The 27,452-nt window shown below is 37.3% G+C and overlaps 1 protein-coding gene across 4 annotated transcripts in view; it reads right to left on the bottom strand.

Moving 5' to 3' along the window:
• The window catches only part of RAPGEF6 (Rap guanine nucleotide exchange factor 6), a 227,274-nt gene that overhangs the window by 53,679 nt on the left and 146,143 nt on the right, over positions 1-27,452 (bottom strand). For all 4 annotated transcript variants that reach the window (XM_005888380.3, XM_070374023.1, XM_070374025.1 and 1 more), the window contains 5 exons: positions 25,946-26,110; positions 21,890-21,997; positions 20,053-20,256; positions 17,027-17,135; positions 3,696-3,936 (listed from right to left, as the gene is read on the bottom strand). In XM_005888380.3, coding sequence (XP_005888442.2) covers positions 3,696-3,936; positions 17,027-17,135; positions 20,053-20,256; positions 21,890-21,997; positions 25,946-26,110 — 827 coding nt within the window. The remainder of the gene's footprint in view (positions 1-3,695; positions 3,937-17,026; positions 17,136-20,052; positions 20,257-21,889; positions 21,998-25,945; positions 26,111-27,452) is intronic.

The following is a 27,452-nucleotide window of genomic DNA, read 5'->3' as shown; positions in this document are numbered from 1 at the left end:
ATGCTATGACATGAAACAGTATCAAATTGGCAAAATATCCATGCTTGTTTGGAAGCCGAATTAATAATGCCTATTTGCAAACATGTCATTTCTTACCAAAACAGTCTCCTGAGAAGATGATGCAGTAACAGAAACAAGATAGTTTTGAAAAATTCCTCAGTAATGCTTGATACTGAATTTACTTAAAATAAAACTATGTTTTAGTTTCAGAGTATGAAACTAAAAAGGCTGCATAAACATCAACAGTTTGCAAACAAAAATAATACCAATATTAAAAGCAAACACAGTGAAAGCTAACAATAAATGGAGAGGAAAAAAATTAACTTCTAATAACCAAACAAGGCAAACTACTTCCGGGACTGTTACAGTGAATTAGATACTTGACTGGGCAATCCATGATTAAAGAAAACAAAATAAAAGCTATAATTAAAAAATAATAGGAGATCAGACTTCCTGATTTTCAGGTCAAGAAAATTCACATTGCTATGTCTTAATTTGAGGATATTATTCAAAATCAGTTAGACTTTTTTTTTCCACTTGCAATTTTCAGGAGCATTCTTTCATTTTAAAATTATGTCATGGTTAGATATTTGGGGAATTACTGAGTCTTATCTCAACTACTTACTCCTTCCTTATATTCAGTATCTTTACTCCTCTTACAGATGTGGACATTCTCTCTTACAGTATTTCCATGACAACTCTTGTGCTGCAAAAGCCAGAGCCAAGTGCCCATTCCAAAAAGTCCAGACAGAGAAGCCATACTGAAAACTGTGGAATTAAACTCATGAAAAATTCTTTCTAATTAAAAAATAAATATTCAAACCAAAAAAATTTTAAATACAAAAAACAAGGAAGCAAGCAAGAAATGGAAAATTTACCTATAAAGCTACTTAGAGAAAACCATGATCAACCTTTTCCTTCTAGTCATTTCACAGTAAATAGCACAATTTATTTAACCAATCTCTTGTAGCTGGACATCTCCCGAAAATTTTGCAACTTTATTTTACTATGGATAAAGAACAACTAATGATGATGATGATCATTTTAATTTTTGGCCTTGCTGTGCAGTTTGTGGGATCTTAGTTCCCTGATATGGGGTTGAACCTGGGCCCAGAGTCTCAGGGCTGTGAAAGTGCTGAGTCCTAACCACTGGACCACCAGCAAATTCCCTATTCTTGATTATTACTGATGCAGAACATCTCATTCGTGTTATGTGCCTACTGAACTTCTACTGATCTCTGTGTGTGCATGTGTGTGTAGCAAAAGAGGTTGTCTGAATTCATCTAATGATTAAGTACCAAGAAATATGACATACATTCTCAAAAATGCCAAGTATCTAACCTAAAACAAATTCGTTTTCCTTGCAAAACAGGGTCCAGTAGAAAACTGTTATGATTGCTACCAAAATAATCTGGGTTTTTTGGGGGGTACTTTTACAGTTGAAATTATTAGCATTATGTTTAGAAGAGATGACCAGTTTAATGTTAACTCCCGAAAGGCAGCATTTTATTCATATTTTATTCACAGCCAACAAACTCCTGCTGCCACAAGGGAGAGACTCAATAAATGCTTGCTGACTAACAACAAAAATCCCTCTGAGTTTAAGTAAAATAATTTTTACTAGATCTTTCATTTTGGTGGGGTCCTAATATAAACAAACAGTGCTTGGACACACTCAAAAGACTGCTCCCAGCCAACTCAATTTCCATGCCTCCTGCTGTAGGCAAAGATAGACACCAACTAGAGTGACCAATTCCCACTTCCTAAAGGAAACACTATAGACATGAGATACTGATTTAGATGCCTGACAACTGAATAAGCTGGGTGAAACGTGACAAACTAACTGCAATCATGGTGTTCTCTGGCTTTTGATGACACATGTCACAGGTATGCCACAAAGTGTTCAAAATGAGACTCTGTTACAGGAAATACATGTTTTCCAGATCAAACACCCCAAGGGCTTCTGGAAATGGAACTCTGGGCATTACTCCTGAGGAACTCCCTGTGTGAATTCTTCTCCCTTCTGATCCTCCATTCCTCTCCCTTTTCCTCAGTGTGTTCATGCAGACTTCTGGTCATCCCAAACTGTCTCCAATCTCTTCAGTGTGAGCTGGTCCCTCTAATAATTTCATTATTGAAATCTCATTTGTGAGAAAAAGTTTATTCTTATATAAAAGTGTTTCCCATGCTGCTATCATACTACAGTATGCTCATATTAAAAGAATTTTGCTAAAGCTATGATTTTTTTAAAGCCTCAAGGAGAATAGTCACTCAAAAAAGAATGACTAATAAATTTTCTAAAAACAAGAAACATTATGAACACAGCTCAGGTTGTTTCAATTTTCTGTGAGCTCCAAATTAAATGAAGAATAAATATGCTTCTCAGAGTTGAAAATAAAAACTGATGAAGCATTTTCTGATCAGGAAATTCTTATAAGATCTTTAAGTAAAAGATAAGAGCTGACATTCACCTTGTTCCTAATTAATCTTGCTGTTATTGCTATACTGTGTTGCACCATCAACCCCAAATCACTACCACAGATAAAAGATCTTGAAAGAGTAAATCTTACCACATCACATGTCTTCGATGGCCCCCTATTATGACATGAAGTCCGTATCTTTAGCATAATATTCAAAGTCACTCACTAACCTATCTATCATGCTTCATCGTTAGGTATGCACTGAGAAACACAGTCTACCCAAATCTACCAAGCTTGTTTCTGCCTTTGTACATATCAAAATAATTATCACCCTGTAATGGACCACTTGCTCATTTTCCATTTTAGATGACCAGCTCTTACAAGGGTAAAAAACTCGTTCTACTTTCACTATTTCTATCTCTGGATATTGTGCCTAGTTTATAATAAATGTGTGAAGAATAAAAGGTTCCTGCTATGAATCCCCTAAAGGCAGGGACGACCTCTTTACAGCTCTGTAATTATCACCTGGCACAGTACAAGGAACTGTCAAGAGCCAAACTCAGTATTTTCTTTGAATATGCTTTCTTTCCTTTCACTGATTCATTGCCTTAATTCAGCAAATATTGAGTGACTACTATGTGCTAAGTACTTTATTTGATTATAACTTTTCTGATTACTTTAGAAAGTAGACACTATAAAATATACACAGATATAGTATGTATTAGAGCAATTCCCAGTCATGACACTGGATTCATTTTATCAGTATTTTAATGATTTAATCTGCATTTAAAATCCTGAGGTTCTACTCAGATTTGGTGATATTTTGTTTTGAAAACAGAAATAGATTTGATTAAAAAGGTTAGCTTTAGAATTCAAGAGGGAATAAATAGTGCAATAAAAGGAAGATTTGAAAGAAAAAAAAAAAAAAAAAAAATAGTGTCAGTGAATACATCTCAAGTTTTAAGATGTCCAAATCTGTAGATAATGGGACTGACATTGGACCAAACGTATACAAAAAAAAAAGATTTCATAAAATAAAATGAACAGTCTTTTCTAAAATTCAGATCAAGGTTAATGGAAGACTATATAATCTAACAATGATATCTCCATGGAAGTGATTAGACATTTAGAATTTATTCTTATTTATGGATTGCTTATAGATTGCATGATGCAATAGCTGTATAAAAACTAAAAGTGACCCAACTTTCCTTTTTCCATAAAAAACTTTATAGTCAATAGGAACATGCCTATATTACAGAGATTGTAATTACCTACCTAAAAAGTTTTGGAGGCAAGATACTAAATCGTGTTTTATCCAAAATTTTCCTGATTTTGTTTCTTCCACCTGAAACGGTATTTGCTTTTATTTTCTTATTTCCTTTCTCCTGTGATGTCTGTTCAAGATCTCCTGGTACATCCTGGATTGAGTGGCGATTACTTTTTTTTTCAGCAATTTTGGGAATATGAGGAACACCAGATTTCTCTTGTTCAGTCCTACTAAGTAACTCTTTGAACACTGTGGAAATAAATGTAAAAAACTGTCATGTCTTCTCATTAGGAAGTTTTTATATCAATGACAAATTTTAGATAAACACAGTTGTCTTCTATCATCTGGCCTTTCATAGCATTATTCATTAAATCTCACTGCATTATAAAATTTACACTCACTCTTCATTAATCAGCTATATTCACTTTTCATCTTTTATGCCTGACTGTAATTCTGATGCTGACCAATAGTGATCAAAGAAATTCACTGGTGAAAACAGAAGCAAAGTGGGCAGATTGCCAGCATGTTTCAAAAGCCCAAGGGCTCCTATTTAGGTAATGAACAATATAATTGCTAATCAACCCAGATTTTATAGAAAAAGGTACTTAGATTCTATTATTTATATTTTATCCCTTATCATTTGAGATGAGATGTAAATACTACAAGTCAGGCCTTGTTTTGCAAACTTTAACCATCAAAATACAAAAAAAGGAGAAGAGCCCTTCTGGACCTGCTTTTACCAGAAACAAATAATATTAAATTTTGTAATATATGACAATTCCCTCAATGTAACATGTGTTAGACTTAAGTCACTCAGCAAAGTGAAAGTCACTAACAAGCATTTACTACAGTGGTCTGAAGTAAAAAACCAAGCATTTGTAGATAACTTTCTATCAATCCTAAGTCTGGTGAGTTATATTTCATCGTCAAGGAGGGTGCAAGCACAATGGAGAACTTGCCTTTCCAGCAACCTCTTTGCTGAGATCGTTTTTCACCTTGTAAGAGGGCCTGTACCTCCCTGGGATGAGATAAAACAAAGATAAATCCTTATAAAGCTCTATATCTAGAAGTTTTAGCTGTCTCATTTACCAGTTAGGAAAATCTATGTGAACTGCTTTTCATTAACTAATGTCACAGCAGTTATTTTTTGGCTGTTCCTATCCTAAATGTGTTCTCAAAGAAGACAGATCAACTGCTAGAGGGGAGGAAAAAAAAAAAAAACAACTAAAAAGATAAATGCTAAAGTAGAAGACAACATTCCTGAAGAGGGATGATACCTGGGAGGGATGGTGGCTGCATACTTTTGAACATGCAGGTCTTTAGCCACCTAAGACTCAGACCTCAGCTTAACAGGAAGTACAGCTATGAGTAGTATGACTCTGTATCTTTATAAAAGAAAAGCTATAAATTATATAAATGTACCCACTGAAATCTCAAACACAGAAAATTGTCATCTTTTCTGTTGTTTGTGGAATAAATCCATAGTTTCCTAGAACATCAAAGGACTTACTAGTAAGACTCAAGTAGAGAGAGCCACTGAAACATTACAACATAAATAGCTTGGTATTTAATTATTGACTTGACCATTTTAGAAAGTTTCAACCAGGATGATATCACATTACCAAAGTACATTGCAAGCTTATGAAAAGCACATTTTCTGTCTTCAAGAAACTGGAAACCTTTAGGAGACACCTTTCAAAGATAGGTCAACTTCTAGAACTAACACCAAAAAAAATGTCCTTTCATCATAGGGAAATTGGAATGCAAAAGTAGGAAGTAAAGAGATCCTGGAGTAACAGGATCCAAGTTTGGCCTTGGGAGTATAAAATGAAGCAGGGCAAAGGCTAAGAGAGTGCTGCCAAGAGAACGCACTGGTCATAGCAAACACCCTCTTCCAACAACACAACAGAAGACTACACACATGGACATCACCAGATGGTCAACACCAAAATCAGACTGATTATATTCTTTGCAGCCAAAGATGGAGAAGCTCTATACAGTTAGCAAAAACAAGACTGGGAGCTGACTGTGGCTCAAATCATCAACTTCTTATTGCGAAATTGAAACTTGAATAAAGTAGGGAAAGATTTAGGTCATTCACGTATGACCTAAATCAAATCCCTTACAATTATATAGTGGAAATGACAAATAGATTCAAGGCATTAAATCTGACAGACAGAGTGCCTTAAGAACTATGCAAGAGGTGGTGATCAAAACCATCCCCAAGAAAAAGAAATGCAAAAAAGGCAAAATGGTTATCTGAAGAGGCTTACAAATAGCTGGGAAAAGGAAAAAAGTGAAAGGCAAAGGAGAAAGGGAAAGATATACCCATCTGAATGCAGTTTCAAAGACGAGCAAGGAGAGATAAGAAAGCCTTCCTAAGTGAACAATGTGAAGAAATAGAGGAAAAAAATAAAAAGGGAAGATGAAAGATCTATTCAAGAAAATTAGAGATAGCAAAGAAACATTTCATGCAAAGATAGGCACAATAAAGGACAGAAATGGTATGGACCTCACAGAAGCAGAAGATATTAAGAAGAGGTAGCAAGACTACACAGAAAAACTATACAAAAAAGATCTTATAATAACCCAGATAACCAAGATAGTCTGACCACTCACCTCGAACCAGACACCCTGGAGTGCAAAGTCAAGTAGGCATTAGGAAGCACCACTACAAACAAAGCTACTGGAGGTGATGGAACTCCACCTGAGCTATTTCAAATCCTAAAAGATCATGCTATTAAAGTGCTGCATTCAATATGCCAGCAAATTAGGAAAACTCAGCAGTGGCCACAGGACTGGAAAAGGTCAGCTTTCATTTCAATTTCAAAGAAAGGCAATGCCAAACAATGTTCAAACTAACGCAGAATTGCACTCATCTCACACACTAGTAAAGTAATGCTCAAAATCCTTCAAGCGAGGCTTCAACAGTAAGTGAACGGAGAACTTCTAGATGTTCAAGCTGAATTTAGAAAAGGCAGAAGAACCAGAGATCAAATTGCTAACATCCACTGAATCACAGAAAAAGCAAGAAAATTCCAGAAAAAACATCTACTTTTGCTTCAATGACTATGCTAAAGCCTTTGACTGTGTGGATTACAACAAACTGGAAAATTCTTCAAGAGATAGGAATACCAGACCACCTTACCTGCCTTTTGGGAAACTTGTAGTAGGTCAAGAAGCAAAAGCTTGAACTAAACATGGAAGAACACACTGGCTGAAAATTGGGAAAGGAGGATGTCAAGGCTGTATATTGCCACACTGCTTATTTAACATATATTCAGAGTACCTCATGTGATATGCTGGGCTGGTAGAAGCACAAGCTGGAATCAAGATTGCGGGGAGAAATAGCAGTAACTTCAGGTATGCAGATGACAGCACTCTTATGGCAGAAAGTGAAGAGAAACTAAAGAGCCTGCTGATGAAGGTGAAAGAGGGAAGTGCAAAAGCTGGCTTAAAACTCAACATTTAAAACACTAAGACCATAGCATCTGGTCCCATCACTTCATGGCAAATAGATGGGGAAATGATGGAAACAGAGACAGACTTTATTTCTTGGGCTCTAAAATCACTTCAGATGGTGACTACAGCCATGAAATTAAAAGACTTGCTCCTTGGAAGAAAAGTTATGACCAACCTAAACAGCGTATTAAAAAGCAGAGACATTTCTTTGCCAACAAAGGTCTGTAAGTCAAAGCTATAATTTTTCCAGTAGTCATATTTGGATGTGAGAGATGGACCATAAAGCAGGCTGAGCACTGAACAACTGATGCTTTTGAACTGTGGCTTTGGAGAAGACTCTTGAGAGTCCTGTGGACTGCAAGGAGACGAAAACAGTCAATCCTAAAGGAAATCAACCCTGAATAGTCACTGGAAGAATTGATGCTGAAGCTGAAGCTCTAATACTTTGGCCACCTGATGCAAAGGGCTGACTCATTAGAAAAGACCCTGATGCTGGGAAAGATCAAAGGCAGAAGGAGAAGGGGATGAAAGGACGAGATGGTTAGATGGCATCACCAATTCAATGACATGAGTTTGAGCAAGCTCTGGGAGAAGGTGATGTACAGGGAAGCCCTGCATGCTGCAGTCCGGGGTTCACAAAGAGTCGGACACGACTCAGCAACTTAACAACAACAACAATGCAGCTTTTTAAAAAAATTCACTTTAAGCCACATGGTAAAAATAAAAATGCTTTTTTGAGCTAAAGTCAAGATACTGATCCATTCCAAAAATATTTACTGACTTTTGAATAGTCGAAGACTATGCTTGTTGTTTGCAGATTGTTTCAGTTATGAAACATACAATCAGTCAATGATAAATGGATTGGAGAGAACACAACTAGAGGAACTAGTTAAGACAGCAAGAAAAAGAAAATCTTCCTTCATTAAGTCACCATGTAAGAAGAGATCAGTGAAGTGAGTTGATTTTAACTAGGCAAAGAGAATAGGAGGAGTAATTCTAGGTAGAGGAAATCTCAAGTTTAAAGCACCTGCGGCAGAAGTAAAGTTCAAAAAAAAAGATGACTGAAGAACAAGGTAGAAGAAGGGCCTGATAAAGTTATTGTAAGGTGTTTGAACTTCCTGTTAAGAGCAACAGGAATTTGCGGGCAGCAGATATCTCTGGCTGCAGAGTGTAGGTAAGGTGATTCAAGAGTGTACAAGGTAGCTTATATCTTTACTGGACTTACATATATAATATTAAGTAAAAATCTGCATCACATGCTTTGTAGATAAAGAAATGATTACGTTAAACTAAAAAAATAGTGAGGAACAAGAATTAATGGATGGCAAACAAACATAATTAGAAAACCATTAAGCATCAATATTAGATATAATATATGAAGATGAAAGTGCCCAATAATAAAAGAAATGCTTAATAAATTTGATTACATAAAAACTAAAGATTTCTTAGTCTCTCTATATATGCGTATATGTATTTACACACACAAACCAAAACAAATGAACATGGAAAGTCAAAAGACAACCTGGGGAAAATATGTGCAACCTTTAGACAAAAGAAAACTTTTCTTTACTTATTAGACATTCAAACAAATCAATAAAAGATGAATAACTCAACATATAATGGACAAGTGAAAAAGACTGTTTATAAAAAAGAAATGTTAGCACATAAAAACAGTGTTCAACTCCCCTCATCATTAAAGGCAGTATATCAGAAACTAAAAAGTTTATTAAACCCACTGCAGAGGCATTCTTATACACTGATGAATGAAGTTTATAAACAGACTGGGGAACTTTAGGAAAGTAAAACCAAAGTAACTATAAAGGTAATTCCACTCAGAGAACTTTATCTTATAGCTATATCTACATAAACATAAAAGATAAAAACAAAGGATATTTATTACATCATTGTAAATAGGAAAAACTATGAACAATCCTAAAACATCCAGCAACATGAAACACCAGATCAACAGATTATGGTAACAGTGTGATGGAATTTGATGCAGTAACAATCATAAAAGAAAGAAACTGGTACGAACTCCTGTGGCAAGGTATAACACACTGTACACACAATGCGGTCCCACTGGGCCTCTTTCTTTAGTATACTTTGTAAAACATGCATGTATTACTTTTATTAAACAATTAAAATGCTAATCATAAATCATCTGAGTGGTGGGATATTTACAGATGTTAGAAAGTTGCAGAAAGTAAGAGGAATAGATGAATGCAAACTCCAGAGCAGGAAGAGGGTAAACAGAGATTGCCAGCTGTTTTCTTCTCTGGGGACATTTGCTGAGTCTAAACATAAACATGAAGTGAGGATCAGGTAGAGGGACTGCTAGAGGAAAAAGAAGTTTTGATGGATGTGAGTAATGGCAAGAAAACTGGAACACAGAGAAGCACCAAAGCAGTGTCACTTCTCTTCATGAAATATCTCTATTGTAAGACAAGGCATGAGGCTGGAAATTTCTTAGAATCTCATAGTACTCAGAAAACAAAGTCACAACAGGGAGAGACGACCAATAAACACACAACAGATTTATTGGCTTGGGGTGGGAAGCTGAAGAGCTAGGCTCAAAATCTCTGAAGGAAAGAATTATAAAAAAGGAGACAAAGCTACCAGATTTTGAATCAAGAGACTGGAGGTAGGAAGTGGCTGGGAAGACAAGGGTGAAAAAGCAGAGTGAAATTTTTCAGTCTCTGCTTAGAGACAAAGTTCCATTAGAGAAGGGGCCTATATCAAGCACATGACAAGTGTGCTGTCAACCTGAAACCAATGGACACAGCTTAAGTAATTCTGCAGCTCAGCGTGACCCGGCTCAATTCCCCTTACTCTATGTGATTAAACAAAGGAAATGGCAGATCCTATCTGTGAAAAAATACTAACTTTACTACTAAGGTTTCTTTATATACAAAGTACAACATACAATAAAAAATTTTAAGATTCAAGGAAAGAAAATAACCAGAGGGAAAAAGAGAGTAAAAGATAATCCAAATGTAAGAGTTAATATACAAGGATTTTATAATCTTTTCATTAAAGAACACAAAGGAAAAGAGATAAAACGGATTAAAAGATGAAGACATGCAACAAAGAACTGAAGTTTATAAGAGATTCAAGTGAATATTCCAGAACTGAAAAATATCTAAAATTAAATTCAAGGCATGCATTTATCATCAGACTGGATACAGCAGAAAATGGTGTAACTTTCTTAAACACAGGTCATTAGAAAATATCCAAACTGAAACACAAAGCTAAAGTTAGAAAGAACAGAACAGAATGAAATAAATAGTTGGGACACAAATCTTCTATCATATAAGTGACTGATTTCCCACATGCAAAGGAAAGAAAGAGGGTCAGTAGTAATTAATAATGGCCATGAAATTTTGAGAACTGATGAGTAACATCAACGTAAAATTCAAATGCTGAGCAAACCCCATACAAAATAAATACAAAGAAAACTGTAATGAGGACTCCTTGCTACTGTTAAAACTGCTGAGTACTATTTGCAACCTATGGAAAATGTGGGTATTTTTGCTTAGCCTCCTGTGAGTTGTGGTCCAGTGTTTAATTTTCAAACCCACTGCAGTGCTATACAGATGTGTCCACTTTGTACCACCTGGTGGTCAGGCTAGGACCTGAGCAGAGGTCTGCTTGTGCCAGTTCTCAAAGTCTATGATATGCTAAATAGAATCAGATTCACGTACCTATAGGACGTCGGTGAGCCTAGAATTTCATAAACAACTTTACGGGATTGCTTCCTTCATGTCAGTTATCAACCTGGTACACTTTCTAGTTCCTTAGGCCTTAGGCCTCCAAACTGTCCACTGCAGTGCCTCAGGGGCCAAGTAGAAGAGGACAGTGTGTGGGGGGGCGGGGGTGGGGGTGGGGAGGGAGGGGAAGCAGTGCCGTTGGCCTTGCTTTCTCAAAGCCACAGCTCCACTAAGGGGTGAAAAACATTTTGTGAGGCAATGCCACTGGATTGCATGGAGGCTGGGGCCTGAGAGAATGGGAAAACAAGAGTGGGGGAAGAAAAAAAAAAACCTGTGGAAATTTTCTAACTCTGTCTGAGCTTTAGGAGTTTCCCTTCCCATGCCTTGTCAGGCTTCTTCTGGGTCCTTTTTGGTCTGTGTTATAATATTCACATCCGGGTTTCGGGTTGCCTTGAGTATAGCCCTGAGGTAAAAAACATCCTTTTGGTGGGGAGGGTACAGTCTTAGACGAGTGGTTAAGGGATCAGACACATCCAGAGTCTGTGCTTTTAGCAACTGCAGGATTCCAAATCTTTGCCCTTTTCCTGGGAGTCTACTGCCAAAAAAAAAAAAAAAAAAAGGCTCAGTCTCTTAGTCCCTTTCCTTGTATTGTATTGGTAAATGCTCTGCAGCAGATAATGGCTCCAGTTTACCTGAGGTCTAATTTCTCTGTTTAGTAACAGGTAGTTCTTCATTAGCCAGCCCTTTCAGTTGCTCTCAGTCAACACCAGAAATAGTAAGTTGACAAGTTTTTTTAAATTAATTTTGCTCAGAGTAGAGGTGGCTCTTTGAATTGGGAGTCACGTCCTCATTTTTCATTCTGACATGGCCTCTGCCATTGTTTTCTAAATACTTTCTTCTTCATATTTTCTTTTAGACTCTTGGAATAGTACTCAATTGCATTTTTTATTTTTTTTTTTTCCATAAAGGTGATTTCTTCAACTTATCTTTTCCTTCTACTCAGTGTTTGTCTTTTTTACTAAAATATGTCTCTGCATACTTTGAGACTTATTTTTCTCAGTAACTGTCTTTCATGGTAATGCCAGAGTTACTGGGACTTTATTCCAGGCATCAAAACCAGACTAAAATACTTCATTTCAGCAAATGTTTTACTTTTATTCCTTTGAGATACTCTTCGGCATTTTGCATGGGGAGAATGTTGGCTGACTACACTCTGACTGGGGCAAGTAGGGAGGTCTAAAGGGCATGGGTTGCCTTCTGTAGCACCACAGAACTCTCATGCTCTGCAACATTCAGTCTAGGGTTCTTTGGGCAATTGTTTCTCACTATTCAAAGAGTTCGGAGGCTGTGGTTTCTCTTCCTCTTGCATCCTTCAGATCAGTTTTGTTTCCCAGGGTCTGTGATGTTAACCACTACATTATACTATCTCCATGTTTTTATACACAATCACACTTGATACTAGTTAATACTTATGATATGCCAGGAACAAAAAAAATTTAAAGGTATTGATGTTTTTGAACCTATGAAACAGAGCTGCAGAAACTGAACTGAGAAACTAATTTGCTTCATGTGTCAGAATAACCTCTGCTTCCATATTTTTCAAAATTAGAATCCTTTCAGTTTAACTCAAAAGTTGGTATTTCTAGATACTAGCCCAAGTCTAGGAAATTAAAAAACTATGAATTTTTAGCATAGGTTTACTATGCTAAAAATAAGTGAGCTTATACAATATTTGTAAATTGCTAATAGATTGCTCAGAGAAGGCAATGGCAACCCACTCCAATACTCTTGCCTGGAAAATCCCATGGATGGAGGAGCCCGGTAGGCTGCAGTCCATGGGGTCTCTAGGAGTCAGACACAACTGAGCGACTTCACTTTTACTTTTCACTTTCATGCTCTGGAGAAGGAAATGGCAACCCACTCCAGTGTTCTTGCCTGGAGAATCCCAGGGACGGGGGAGCCTGGTGGGCTGCCGTCTCTGGGGCTGCACAGAGTCAGACACGACTGAAGCGACTTAGCAGCAGCAATAGATTGCTATATGCCAGATTTAGCACAATGTCATTTAATAAGAGACACTCAAGTGAAAAGAGGAAAAACACCAAATGTTTCATTTTTCATTATGACTAAGTGCAGTATTCAGTTCAGTTCAGTTGCTCAGTCGTGTCCGACTCTTTGCGACCCCATGAATCACAGCACGCCAGGCCTCCCTGTCCATCACCAACTCCCGGAGTTCACTCAGACTCACGTCTATCGAGTCAGTGATGCCATCCAGCCATCTCATCCTTTGTCATCCCCTTCTCCTCCCCAATCCCTCCCAGCATCAGAGTCTTTTCCAATGAGTCAACACTTCGCATGAGGTGGCCAAAGTATTGGAGTTTTAGCTTTAGCATCTTTCCTTCCAAAGAAATCCCAGGGCTGATCTCCTTCAGAATGGACTGGTTGGATCTCCTTGCAGTCCAAGGGACTCTCAAGAGTCTTCTTCAACACCACAGTTCAAAAGCATCAATTCTTCAGCACTCAGCCTTCTTCACAGTCCAACTCTCACATCCATACATGACCACAGGAAAAACCAAAGCCTTGACTAGCTGGACCTTTGTTGGCAAAGTAATGTCTCTGCTTTTGAATATGCTATCTAGTATCGACATAACTTTCCTTCCAGGGAGTAAGCGTCTTTTAAGTTCATGGCTGCAGTCACCATCTGCAATGATTTTGGAGCCCAAAAAAATAGTCTGACACTGTTTATACTGTTTCCCCATCTATTTCCCATGAAGTGATGAGACCGGATGCCATGATCTTCGTTTTCTGAATGTTGAGCTTTAAGCCAACTTTTTCACTCTCCTCTTTCACCTTCATCAGAGAAGCCAAAGTGGGAGAAAACATACATACACACACACTTTTCCATAGGCAGAGCTTTCAAATTCAACTCTTATTTCTCAAAATTCAACCTAAATAATGTAGAGAATTTTTTTCCTTCTTACTACATAAAGACCCTTAAATTTTCTTTGACAGTTTCCAATTGTAATATTGTTTTTACTGTTGCCCTTCTCAAAATTTGAGAGAAAATCCCATGAAGACTAACCAAGTTGCAGTCTTTTTCAAAAGCTAAAAAAAAAAAAAAAACCCAAACAGTAGATTAAGTTAAAAGTAGAAGCTTAGACTTGCTGAATTCAAATAGTTACAAAATCAAAACACACTTCAAGTACTGTACTGAAATCAGATTGATTATATTCTTTGCAGCCAAAGAGGGAGAAGCTCTATACAGTCAGCAAAAACAAGAGCAGGAGCTGATTGTGGCTCAGATCGTGAACCACATGATCTGCCAAAATTGCCAAATTCAGACTTAAATTGAAGAAAGTGGGGAACACCACTAGACCATTCAGGTATGACCTTAATCATCCCTTATGATTATACACTGGAAGTAAGAAATAAATTTAAGGGACTAGATCTGATAGACAGAGTGCCTGATGAACTATGGACAGAGGTTCCTGACACTGTACAGTAGACAGGGATCAACCAACCACAAGAAAAAGAAATGCAAAAAAGCAAAATGGCTGTCGAGGAGGCCTTACAAATAGCTGTGAAAAGAAGAGAAGTGAAAAGCAAAGGAGAAAAGGAAAGATATACCCATTTGAATGCAGAGTTCCAAAGAATAGCAAGGAGAGATAAGAAAGCCTTCCTCAGCGATCAATGCAAAGAAACAGAGGAAAACAACAGAATGGGAAAGACTAGAGATATCTTCAAGAAAATCAGAGATCCCAAGGGAACATTTCATGCAAAGATGGGCTCGATAAAGGACAGAAATGGTATGGACCTAACAGAAGCAGAAGATATTAAGAAGCGGTGGCAAGAATACACAGAACAACTGTACAAAAAAGATCTTCACAACCCAGATAATCACGATGGTGTGATCATTCACCTAGAGCCAGACATCCTGGAATGTGAAATCAAGTAGGCTTTAGGAAGCATCACTACAAACAAAGCTAGTGGAGGTGATGGAATTCCAGTTGAGCTATTCCAAATCCTAAAAGATGATGCTGTGAAAGTGCTGCACTCAATATGCCAGCAAATCTGAAAAATTCAGCAGTGGCCACAGGACTGGAAAAGATCAGTTTTCATTCCAATCCCAAAGAATGGCAATGCCAAAGAATGCTCAAACTACCGCACAACTGCACTCGTCTCACACACTAGTAAAGTAATGCTCAAAATTCTCCAAGCCAGGCTTCAGCAATACATGAACCGTGAACTTCCAGATGTTCAAGCTAGTTTTAGAAAAGGCAGAGGAACCAGAGATCAAATTGCCAACATCTCCTGGATCATTGAAAAAGCAAGAGAGTTCGAGAAAAACATTTCTGCTTAGACTATGCCTAAGTCTTTGAATGTGTGGATCACAACAAACTGTGGAAAATTCTGAAAGAGATTGGAATACCAGACCACCTGACCTGCCTCCTGCAAAACCTGTGTGCAGGTCAAGAAGCAAGAGTTAGAACCGGACATGGAACAACAGACTGGTTCCAAACAGGAAAAGGAGTACGTCAAGGCTGTATACTGTCACCCCGCTTATTTAACCTATATGCAGAGTACATCATGAGAAATGCTGGGCTGGATGAAGCACAAGCTGGAATCAAGATTGCCAGGAGAAATATCAATAACCTCAGATATGCAGATGACACCACCCTTACGGCAGAAAGTGAAGAAGAAATAAAGAGTCTCTTGATAAAAGTAAAAGAGGAGAGTGAAAACGTTGGCTTAAAGCTCAACATTCAGAAAACTAAGATCATGGCATCCGGTCCAATCACTTCATGGCAAATAGATGGGAAAACAGTGGAAATAGTGGCTGACTTTATTTTGGGGGGGCTCCAAAATCACTGCAGATGGTGATTGCAGCCATGAAATTAAAAGACATTTACTCCTTGGAAGGAAAGCTATGACCAACCTAGACAGCATATTAAAAAGCAGACACACTACTTTGTCAACAAAGGTCCATCTAGTCAAGGCTATGGTTTTTCCAGTAGTCATGTATGGATGTGAGAGTTGGACTATAAAGAAAGCTGAGCACCGAAGAATTGATGCTTTTGAACTGTGGTGTTGGAGAAGACTCTTGAGAGTCTCTTGGACTGCAAGGAGATCCAACCAGTCCATCCTAAAGGAGATCAGTCCTGGGTGTTTACTGGAAGGACTGATGTTGAAGCTGAAACTCAATACTTTGGCCACCTGATGTGAAAAGCTGACTCATTGGGAAAGACCTTGATGCTGGGAAAGATTGAAGGCAGGAGGAGAAGGGGACAACAGAGGATGAGATGGTTGGATGGCATCACCAACTCAATGGACCTGAGTTTGGGTCAACTCTGGGAGTTGGTGATGGACAGGGAGGCCTGGCGTGCTGCGGTTCATGGGGTTGCAAAGAGTCGGACACAACTGAGTTACTGAACTGAAAGAACAGTTTGACACAGAAAGGCAGAAACTGAAAGTGAAAGTGAAGGCGCTCAGTCCTGTCTGACTCTTTTCAACCCCGTGGACTGCAGCCTGCCAGGCTCCTCTGTCCATGGGAGTCTCCAGCCAAGAATACTTGAGTGGGTTGCCATTTCCTTCTCCAGGGCATTTTCCCAACCTGGGGATTGAACCTGGGTCTCCTGCGTTGCAGGCAGATGCTTTATCCTCTGAGCCACCAGGGAAACCCAGAAAGGCAGAGTATACTCTACTCAGAAAGGCAGAGTATATTGTTATTAAAAATCAGCAATTCACTGATTAATTACTTCAATGTTTTACTCTATTCATTTCCATAAAACAGCTAACTGGCACTGATACTGCTATTTCACTAGAGGTAGACTGATTTGCACATTAGCAGGAAGAAAAAAAGCCTATGACTTCTATGTTTCATTGAGTATTTCCAGGTGAAGTACAGTCCATAATACTGAGCAGACATTCATAAATGACTAAGTGCAGTTGTATACTTATTTTAACTAAGATTTCAAAATAATTAAATACAAATAAAAATGAAAATTCTAGACTACAGAATATTATATTCAAACATTAAAGATCCTATAATGTTCAAAAAGCTTAGATGGGAACATGTTTTAAGTATTTTTACTATCCTCCTTATCACTGTTGACTTTTTTCTTTTCTATTACCAAAAAAAAAGAGCTCAAATAGATTTTTACAACAAAACTCACCAAAAATGTTGGTCTTTACAGTAAGTGCAAGATGAGTATTATTCCTCAAAATTTCAAGGGCCTTCACAAACGTTATATTCTCAAAATTTTGTCCATTTACTTCCATTATCTTGAAGAAAGTGTTCAAAAAATAGAAAGACAGAAACAGTATTAGTTATTTCTGCAGCCTTAAGTTTAATGGGTAAAAAAATAAAACTTAAATAAAATGTACCTATATGTGAACAATAGTTATCTGTGAGAAGTGGAATTATTGTCTAATAGCTTTTCTCTATATTGTGGTATTTTCCTAAATCTCTACTATAAACATTTTTTTCAGTTCATTTCCTCTGGGATAATACCGGAAAAAAATTTAAAACATAATGTTTTATATATGAAGGGAAAATTTCAACTGTGTCAGATCTCATAAAAATTATCACCTGTGTGTGTGTGTACACAAATTTTAGTGAAGTATTCTAAATGCAAATTTATTGCATTTAAAAAAGAGGTAAATTCATTTAAAAGTGGTATTCTAATTACAGCTAATATCATTTCCTGCCAATGACTGAATCAGGCAGTCAAAAAGCAACAAGCACAACTGTTATGGGCTCTTGTTCCATCTGACATTGCTGATCATTCATATCAGGGCTTCACAAACCTGGCTGTACCTCAGAATCATCAGGAGTTTATTCAAAAAGTACTGATTCCAAGGAAAAAGGATAAAGAGACAAGACATGCTGAGGGAAAAAAAGGCAGCACAGAGGATAGATCTTGAGGGCTGACACAGAGATTTCAAAAGGATAAAAAGGAGTGAGAAAAAAAAATATTAGGAAAAGAAAAAGAAAAAAAAATCACAGAAGTTAAATTTCCAGAGTTTAAAAAAGTCTTCAGTCTACATACTGTCATGGATCATCTAATATCAGGCAGAAAAAATAAAAGATCTATTTTTTAACAGATCACTTGAATATTCTGAATTCCAGGGACTTAGAATAAAGACTCTATAAGCATCACTCTTGGGGATTTGTGCAGGTGGCCAAAGGCACTTAAAAAAGAAATAGAATGGCTTAGATTTCTTTGGGACCATATTAAGATGATGTGATACCTTTCTGTGACGTCAATGTTCTGAGAGAAAAATGACTGTGATCAAAGATTTTTATACTTCATTGAACAAAGATATCATTAGACATGTAAGGGACACAAAGCTAGAATACTCATTCGCCCTTTCTGAAAGAAATCCTAGAAGAGGTACTAGAAGTACTGGAAGACAACTGTAAAATAAATAAAAATAATGGCACCATGTGGCATAGACGAAGTAGAGGTGATCAATGAAAGCAGTAAGCAGGTGCAAAATGATTCTTAGTAATAAGCTTATGAAACTTAATGCAAATGCCAAAGTACTCTTAAAAAAGAATATTCACAATATTAAAAAATGACTTATTGAAAATCTCAGATAATTTCAACCATACTTGGAAGGCCTGAGGGAAGAAGTAAAATAACGATAAATTTTTCTCTCTCAGGAATCAAACTGCTGGAGTATTCTTTTCTTTTTCTTCTATGAAGAATGAGATTCTTAAACATGTTTACCAAAAAATACCTGTCCAATAAATATATGACTCCAAATTCTTAGCAACTAGATATTCTTAATGAGTAGTCTGAGTAAAGCCCAGAAATCTCTATTCTAAAAAGCTCCCCTAGAGGAAGAAGAGTATCATTAAAACTTTGTGTCAGAGTTTCTTTTTTAAAATTATATAATTTATTCTTAAATTTTAAAGTATTTTATTATATCATTCACTTATATCAGTTTCTTAACTCCCCGCACTACTGATATTTAGATACTGAAATTTGGTCTGGATAACTGCCATGTGGCTGCTTTGTCACGGGGTGTTCCTGGCTATTCAGCAGTATCCCTGGCCTCTATCCACTACATGCCAGTAGTAATTCCCAAGTCATGACAATCAAAAGTAACTCCAGACATTACCAAATGTCTCCTGGGTGACAAAATTACTGCTGGTTGAAAGCCACTGTTTTGAAGTACAGAACTTTTAATAATGTGAATGCATGCCTGCTTGCTTGATTTATGTCATGGCATGTGGCATGTGGGATCTTAGTTCCCCGACAAGGCACTGAACCTGTGCCCCTTGCAGTGGAAGCACAGACTCTTTTAACCAGTGAACCACCAGGGAAGTCCCTGTGAATGCCTTCTTAATTCAAAAACAACAAACACCATCGTGTGATTACAAGTAAAATAAGGTCACATTCTAAATGAACACATAAACAAACAAAAATTTTAAGTGGAACAAAGTCAGCTTCCCAAATGATTTAGCTAGGAGAGAAACCACTCTGGTGTACATGAGATTTTGAGAGCTTTGTTCAAAATACAGATTCCCAGTCCTTAACTCTGCAGGATGTGATTACTATGATTACTAAGACTGAGGTATTTTTTTTAGTAACAAAGTTGTCAGAATTTCATTTTTGAAAATATATTGTTCTAGAGTTTACTAATGCCTCCATGGAGAGAATAAATCCCTATCTACTTACTCCCAGTATCTCCCCTTCCTTTTCCTAATCCTTCAACCAGCTCACTCTACTTACGGATATACCAAATAGTTTTGTTACCATATGAACATTATTTAAAGCAAAACCATCATTTATGGTAAATCTTTGGCCACTTAATTTTAGAGTGGTATGGAAAAAAGTGCTTACTCCTTTAAAACATGCAAGGGTGCTAACTCTCTTACTGATCTTTCTGGAATACTGTGAAGTTGCCAAATGACGAGTTTCCTAATACTTGGAGGATGGGCAGGACCATTCAGATTGATAGTGGCCAGACTACCAGGCTGTTTCTGGACATGCTATATCAAATTTTCCATTAAGAGTAATGGATATATGACAAACACATTTTAAAAATAAACCATTTAAAAATACCACCTCTAAAAAAAGGTTTCAAAGTATTTCCTTAAATTGATCATGCTTACTAGAATATCATCATATGAGAAAAGTAGCACTCCTATTACTTATAAAAAGGCTTTAAATGGTTGTTATTTACTTACTTGATCACCACGTTTCAGTCCTGCATCAGCAGCTTTGCTACTAGGTTCTACGCTTTCAACAAAAATACCAAATCCCTTCTCACTTCCTCCACTTAGGCTGAAATGCAGAGGTGACTCCCGGGAAGCTTTCTGCAGCACAACCTGTCTCCACTTAGCCTTTGCAGCACACGCAATATTCAATAACCGGAGATGACCATTCATTTTCTATAAAGTAGAAAGGGGTAACATATATATATAAATGTATATTATCTATTCCTATAGGCTTTAAAAATATAACCTAAAATTATTACAACTAGAGTAAATAAAGAATATATAAGTATGGGTAAATAAAACTGAAGGAGAGAAACCTTCCACCCTAGGGCACTCTCAAGAATAAGATCCCTTAATATGGTTTTTTAAAATTTCTAGATAATCACAAGTTAGAAAAGATTTCAAAGTGGTGTCTTATTCAGACAGTGATGACAAAAAAATTTCTTCATTTTCTGAATCTAAGTAATAACACATTCTGTATTACTATTGTGCTTATCTCCTAGCTGTTACATAAAACCAGAATATTTTTAAACTTCTATTTAAAACCTTAAAGGACTTCAACCACCTTCCCAAACATTGTCTGATACTCAGACACATGCAAGTCTCCATCTCTTTCAGAAATATTATTCTTATAATTTAGATTTTCCTATATTATTTTAGATCTTCATTAAACTCAGCAATATTTTAACTTTCAAGTTCTAGTATCAGTTTAATGTATCAACTGAGAATTCAACTATCCTCAAATAGTGTATTAAATAAATCTCATGTCCATAACAAAAAGCTAAAGTTTTTCTCAGGGTAGAAACCAAGTTTTACACCTCTTCTGATCCTATATAACAGCTTGGAGTATACAGCAGAATTCAGTAAATATTTGATGACTGACTTGGTAACTGGGGGAAAAAAATCCCATGACTGCAAGATAGTTTCTATTTTCATAAGTCCCTTGAATATTTACATAGCCAGCAATGGAAGCACCAAATGATGCTGGTGAGCCTCAACAGGCCTCTTAATCAGTTCCCTGTTCATTCTCCCCATTTTGCATAGAGCAGATGTGCTGCTGAACAGACTACAGGAACCAAGAGTTAAGGAAAGAGACAAAACAATCTGAAATTTGCCCTTCTTTATTCAACTTAATCCACTTCTACTCTGTAATAACAATGGTGCCATGCCAGGTTTTGTTTGCAGATTCTTATATTCATAGCTCACTATAACCCTCAAGACAATCCCAACAACCTAGAGGCTACTATATAAAATAAGACAATGGAGGCATATAAGGTTGGACAATATTTCCAAGTTCACATATCTACCAAGTGGTGAAGTCTGAATGTTGTTAATTCAGGCAATCTAACTCCTGAGCTGCATTATTATTTATTTCCTAAAAATTGAAGTTGCTTGGAACACACAACTGAGTTGAAGTTCAAAGTTTTTATATCTAAAACGAAGAATAAATAGATTTATAAATAGCTACCATGAAAGTTAAGAAGACCTTGAGGGTATTATCTGAGGTGTTGCATATTAAAAACAAATGAAATCACATGCAGAAGGGAGACTTAGAAAGTCTACTGTAGGTCTGATAAATATGTGTATTTGAATGCCTAATACACATGAAGTGAAGACTAGAAGAAGCATGATCTTTGTTTGGGTTGAAGCAGCAGAGGATGAGCCCAAGTCTAGAATACAGATTTGAAAGTTCTCAGAACACAGGAAAAGATGAAAGCTATTCTGAGTTGCAATTCTTCAGCAGGGGGACAGAAGAGATTGGTAAGAATCCCCAAACCCTGAAGAAGATAAAATTTCTGAGCCTTACTGTATCTTCCAGATTTTTTTCAAATTCCTCTAGAAATCGAGTCATAGCAGGATCACCTTCAAAATCATTGAAATGATTATTTACCCATAATAATACAATCCGTGTTACCTGTGGAAACATGGAAGAGGCAGCATAGGATTATATGAGAGGAATTCTTCCTGCAAAAATAAAGCCCTAAAAGCAAGTCCTAAACTGAGGAACAACTGAGCTTTATGGCTAAGCCCTTTGCCCACCCTCTCACACATGAAAGGCTCATTCTAACAGAGAGGAACATTTAGTTTGAGCTTTTGCTTCCTTATATAACAGAGAGAACAAAGCCTCTGCTTTCACTGAGAAGACAAGCCTGTATACTAACATGTAAGTAGTACATGGGAAGTGTATTTTGAACAGTATCTTAAAATGCAAACTTCTAAGGGCAGGCAAATGTCAAGTATTTCTTTAGCTGAGACCATTTCACCAAAATTGTAACAAAAATCTGAAACCTCCTTCGTAAACACTATAATTTTCAAAGTTGTGAGTTAATTTATTACTTTGTTAACCTGTGCTACAGATTAACAAAAAAGTTAAAAACAAATGGATGTTCAATTAAATGTGCCTACAGTGAACTCTACTCAATGCCCTGTGGTGACCTAATATTGGAAGGAAATCCAAAAAAAGGGGAGATATATGTATACTTATGTCTGATTCACTTTGCTGAATCAGTACAGCAGAAACTAATACAACACTATCAGGCAACTATAGTCCAATAAATATAAAAAAAAAATTAAGAATATTAAGAAACATTCTGAACATTAAGAAAACACACAGAAGCCAAGATAAATCTAAAGAAATAAACCAGAGATTTTTCCAAAATCTAAAAAAAAAAGTGCCTAATAATACAAATAATATTTTTATTATTTGTAAATACAAATAATATTTTAAGTCATATCCTTTAAAATTGTGGTAAAATAAAAATCCACTATTTTAACCATTTTAAAGTGTACAATCCAGTGGCATTTAGCCCATTCTCAATTGTGTACAGTCATCTCCAAGCTACCTAGTCCCAGAGCACTATCACCACCACAAAAGAAAATCCCATTCCCAATAAGCAGTCACCTACCATTCTTCCCTCTTTCCAGCCCAGAATAGCTTCTATTTGCTTTTCTGCCTCTCTGATTTGTCATATAATATGTGATCTTTCATGACTGGCTTGTTAGACTTAGTACATTTTCAAGGCTTATAACACGTTGCTGCTGCTGCTGCTGCTGCGTCGTTTCAATCATGTCCGACTCTGTGTGACCCCATAGACGGCAGCCCACCAGGCTCCCCCGTCCCTGGGATTCTCCAGGCAAGAACACTGGAGTGGGTTGCCATTTCCTTCTCCAATGCATGAAAGGGAAAAGGGCAGCATGTATCAATATTTCATTTTTTTTTTTAAATTAAATGGTGGTGGTTTAGTTGCTCTGTGTCCAACTCTTGCAACCCCATGGACTATAGCCCACCAGGCTCCTCTGTCCACGGGATTTTCCAGGCAAGAATACTGGAGTGGGTTGCCATGTCCTTCTCCAGGGAATCTTCCCAACCCACGGACTGAACCCAGGTCTCCTGCACTGCAGACAGATTCTTTACCAACTTTTTTATAGCTGAATAATATTTCATTATATAGTATGCAATATTTTGCTTATCCATTCATCAGCTGATGGACATTTGAGTTGTTTCCACTTTTTGGCCATCATCAATAGTACTACTATGAACACTTGTTTACAAACTTTTGTTTGCATACCGATTACCTGTTTTGGCTATATACTTCAGGAGTAGAACTACTGGATTACACAGTAATTCTAAGTTTAACTTTTTGAAGAACTGCTGAGCTGTTTTCCATAGCAGCTATACCATTTTACATTACTACAAGCAATGTATGGGAATTTCATTTCCTCCACATCAACATATTCAAAATCCTTGGTATTTCCTTTTTTAAGTCATCTTAGTAGGTATGAAGCAGAATATCACTGTGGTTTTGATTTGCATTTCCCATGACTAATGACACTGAACACCTATTGCATGTGATTGCTGGCCATTTATCTCTCTTCTTGGGAGAAATACCTATTTGAGTCCTTTGTCTATTTTTAAATCGTATTTTCTTTTTGCTGTTGAGTTATAAGAGTTTTTTTATTTATTCTGAATACTAGATCCTTGTCAGACATACGATTTGCAAAAATATTCTCCTATTCCATATGTTGTTCCGTTTTTCCTGATTGTTCCTTTAATGTGAAAATGTTTTAATTTTGATGAAATTCTATATATCCATTGCTCGAGTCTGTGCTTTGTACTAAAAAAAACTATCGCTGAATCCAAAGTCATTTTTTTGTTTTTTACTCCTTTTCTTTGAAGAATATTATAGTTTTAGCTCTTACATTAAGTCTCTGATCCATTTTGAGTTAACACTGAATATGGTATAAGGTAAAGGTCAAACTTCATCCTTTTACACATGAATATTGACCTGTCCCTAAGTCATATTTTTGTTCATTCTCTAGCATGCCTTTATTTCCTCAGCAATCTAAGTAACTATATATAATTTCAAAAGCAAGGGAAAGGCAAGCCTATACTTTTGGACACTTATTGTATCTAACTTATTTCCTTTAAAGTATAACTCAAGAGCTTCCCAGGTGGTGCTAGTGGTAAAGAACTCACCTGCCAATGCAGGATACAAGAGAGATTAGGGTTTGATCCCTGGGTTGGGAAGATTCCCTGGAGGAGGGCATGGCAACCCATTCCAGTATTCTTGCTTGGAGAATCCTATGGACAGAGGAGCCTGGCAGGCTACTGTCCATAGGGTTACACAGAGTTGGACAAGACTAATGGCACCCCACTCCAGTACTCTTGCCTGGAAAATCCCATGGATGGAGGAGCCTGGTAGGTTGCAGTCCATGGGGTCGCTAAGAGTCAGACATGACTTGAGCGACTTCACTTTCTCTTTTCACTTTCATGCACTGGAGAAGGAAATGGCAACCCACTCCAGTGTTCTTGCCTGGAGAATCCCACGGATGGGGGAGCCTGGTGGGCTGCCGTCTATGGGGATGCACAGAGTTGGGCATGACTGAAGCGACTTAGCAGCAGCAGCAAAGTGATTTAGCAGAAACTAAAACTCAGACAGACAGGCCAGGCAATTATGGCTCTACTTTTATTTTTCTTAAAATAACTAACTTCCTATTACTGAGGTAGTTTATTGGTAGTTATGTACCAGTAAGCTGAGGTATTACTAGTTTTTCCATGGAAAGTATAAACACTCCATAAAAAAAGTTAAGACAATCTATTTAAACGTTAAATGCAAAAAAAAAAAAAAAAAAAAATCTTCAATGCCACATCTAAATGTGTTACGGCAGTGATAAATTATATAAAGTCTTTAACTCAGAAAAATCAATGTTTTTCTATTTAGATTGTTTCTAAGCCCTCTTGTAAAAACGTACTTGGTGAATATTCTTTCTAAACTTTTAAATGTTTTACTCATCTCCTCTGAAACAACCAAGTATTTTGATAAAGTGCAAGACTGCTGCTGCTAAGTCACTTCAGTCGTGTCCGACTCTGTGTGACCCCATAGACAGCAGCCCACCAGGCTCCCCGTCCCTGGGATTCTCCAGGCAAGAACACTGGAGTGGGTTGCCATTTCCTTCTCTAATGCATGCAAGTGAAAAGTGAAAGTGAAGTCGCTCAGTTGTGTCCAACTCCTAGGGACCCCATGGACTACAGCCTACCAGGCTCCTCTGTCCATGGGATTTTCCAGGCAAGAGTACTGGAGTGGGTTGCCATTGCCTTCTCTAAAAGTGCAAGACTACTATCCTGCATTTTCTGAATTTATAACTATACCACAGCCTGATTTCAGTTTCTGCCTTTTAGAAAGCAAAATAATCTACTTTTTACAAGCTATTTTGTCATAAAAGTAACCAGATATGTCTACTGATTCACTAATTTTTTAGGTGAATTGAATCTTATCAAAATAAGCATTTAATTTGTCAACTGCAAAAGATTTTGGGGGAATATAAAGGTTAAAATCAATTTCATGCCCTTTATAAAACCAACCTTATCCCTTAAGCTGTCAATTTTAAACCATTCCAACAGTTTGGTCCCAACATCCAAAGGACTTGCAAGAAATGTTCTGTAAGTTAATAGGAAATCTTCTATATAAGTTGGGTCCACAATGGAATGCTCTTCTATTAAATGCATGATGAGACGCTCAGGTGTTCCCTAAAAATCAAAACAAAGAATTAGAAGATAAAAAAGTAGCTCAGGAACCAAATAACTCCTATTGATTACTTCCCTTTGTAGCTCCTCGATTATAAAGTCCTCAAAGTAAAGTTTCATCTTTAAAACTGTCAGCACTGGAAGTAGGCAGTGTCTCTAAGTTGTAGTCCATCATCACGCAGAAGTTTAGAGGAAAATAAGGCAGAGGATTAAACATGCACAACAGCATTACCTTGGCTGTAGCTGTTTTATCCGTATTTCATTATAGCTATGAGGGGATAATATAATAACTATCTTGAGTAAAGAGAAGGAAGAGGGGCTCCCCTGGTGGTCCAGTGATTAAGAATCTGCCTTGCAAAGCAAGGGAAATGGATTCAATCCCTGGTCTAGGAAGATCCCACATGCCATGTTGCAACTAAGCCTGTGCACCACAACTACTAACCGTGCTCTAGAGCCCAAGAGCCTTAACTACCGAACCCACGCACAGCAACCGCTGAAACCTGTGCGCCTACGGCCTGTGTTCCACAAGAGAAGTTACCGCATAACACTAAGAAGCCTGCACATAACAATGAAGAGTAGTCCCCTACTTCCACAACTAGAGAAAGCCCCTGTGCATCAACAAAGATCCAGCACAGGCAAAAAATAAAATAAATAAGAGAAGAAAGGATAAGAGTTAAAGAAAATAAATAAATAAATAAAGCTTTCTTCCAAATTTAATCATCCTTAAATTCCCTTCTGTTCCAGGTTATGGGAACAACATAGTTCAAGACAGCTTGTTTTATTACTGTCACTTCTTGGAACAGAGATTTCCTCTTCTGCGGTTTCTCCATTCCCATTTGCCAGAGGAACCAGAAGTTCTACAGACACTTTTTACATGCACTCAGAGTTTAACTGCTTGCCTGTTTCTCAATTTATAAAAAGGAATGAAAGTAAAATTTATCTACTGCTCCTCCTTGAATTTCTGAATCACTGTTAAAATTTACTACTCTGCTGCTGCTGTTAAGTCGCTTCAGTTGTGTCCGACTCTGTGCGACCCCATAGACGGCAGCCCATTAGGCTCCCCCATCCCTGGGATTCTCCAGGCAAGAACACTGGAGTGGGTTGCCATTTCCTTCTCCAATGCATGAAAGTGAAAAGAGAAAGTGAAGTCGCTCAGTCATGTTCAACTCTTAGCGACCCCATGGACGGCAGCCAACCAGGCTCCTCCATCCATGGGATTTTCCAGGTGAGTACTGGAGTGGGGTGCCATTTCCTTCTCCTAGCAGCATCTTAAAAAATGGGTACACAGAATAAATACAGAAATAAACCAGGTATTAAGCCAAATATAAAAACCAATTGTTGCCCA

This window comes from Bos mutus, chromosome 7 (genome assembly GCF_027580195.1).
Source record: "Bos mutus isolate GX-2022 chromosome 7, NWIPB_WYAK_1.1, whole genome shotgun sequence".
Classification (NCBI taxonomy): domain Eukaryota; kingdom Metazoa; phylum Chordata; class Mammalia; order Artiodactyla; family Bovidae; genus Bos; species Bos mutus.
Note: the sequence above shows the minus strand (reverse complement) of the source record. Positions and strands in the feature narration are given on the sequence as shown.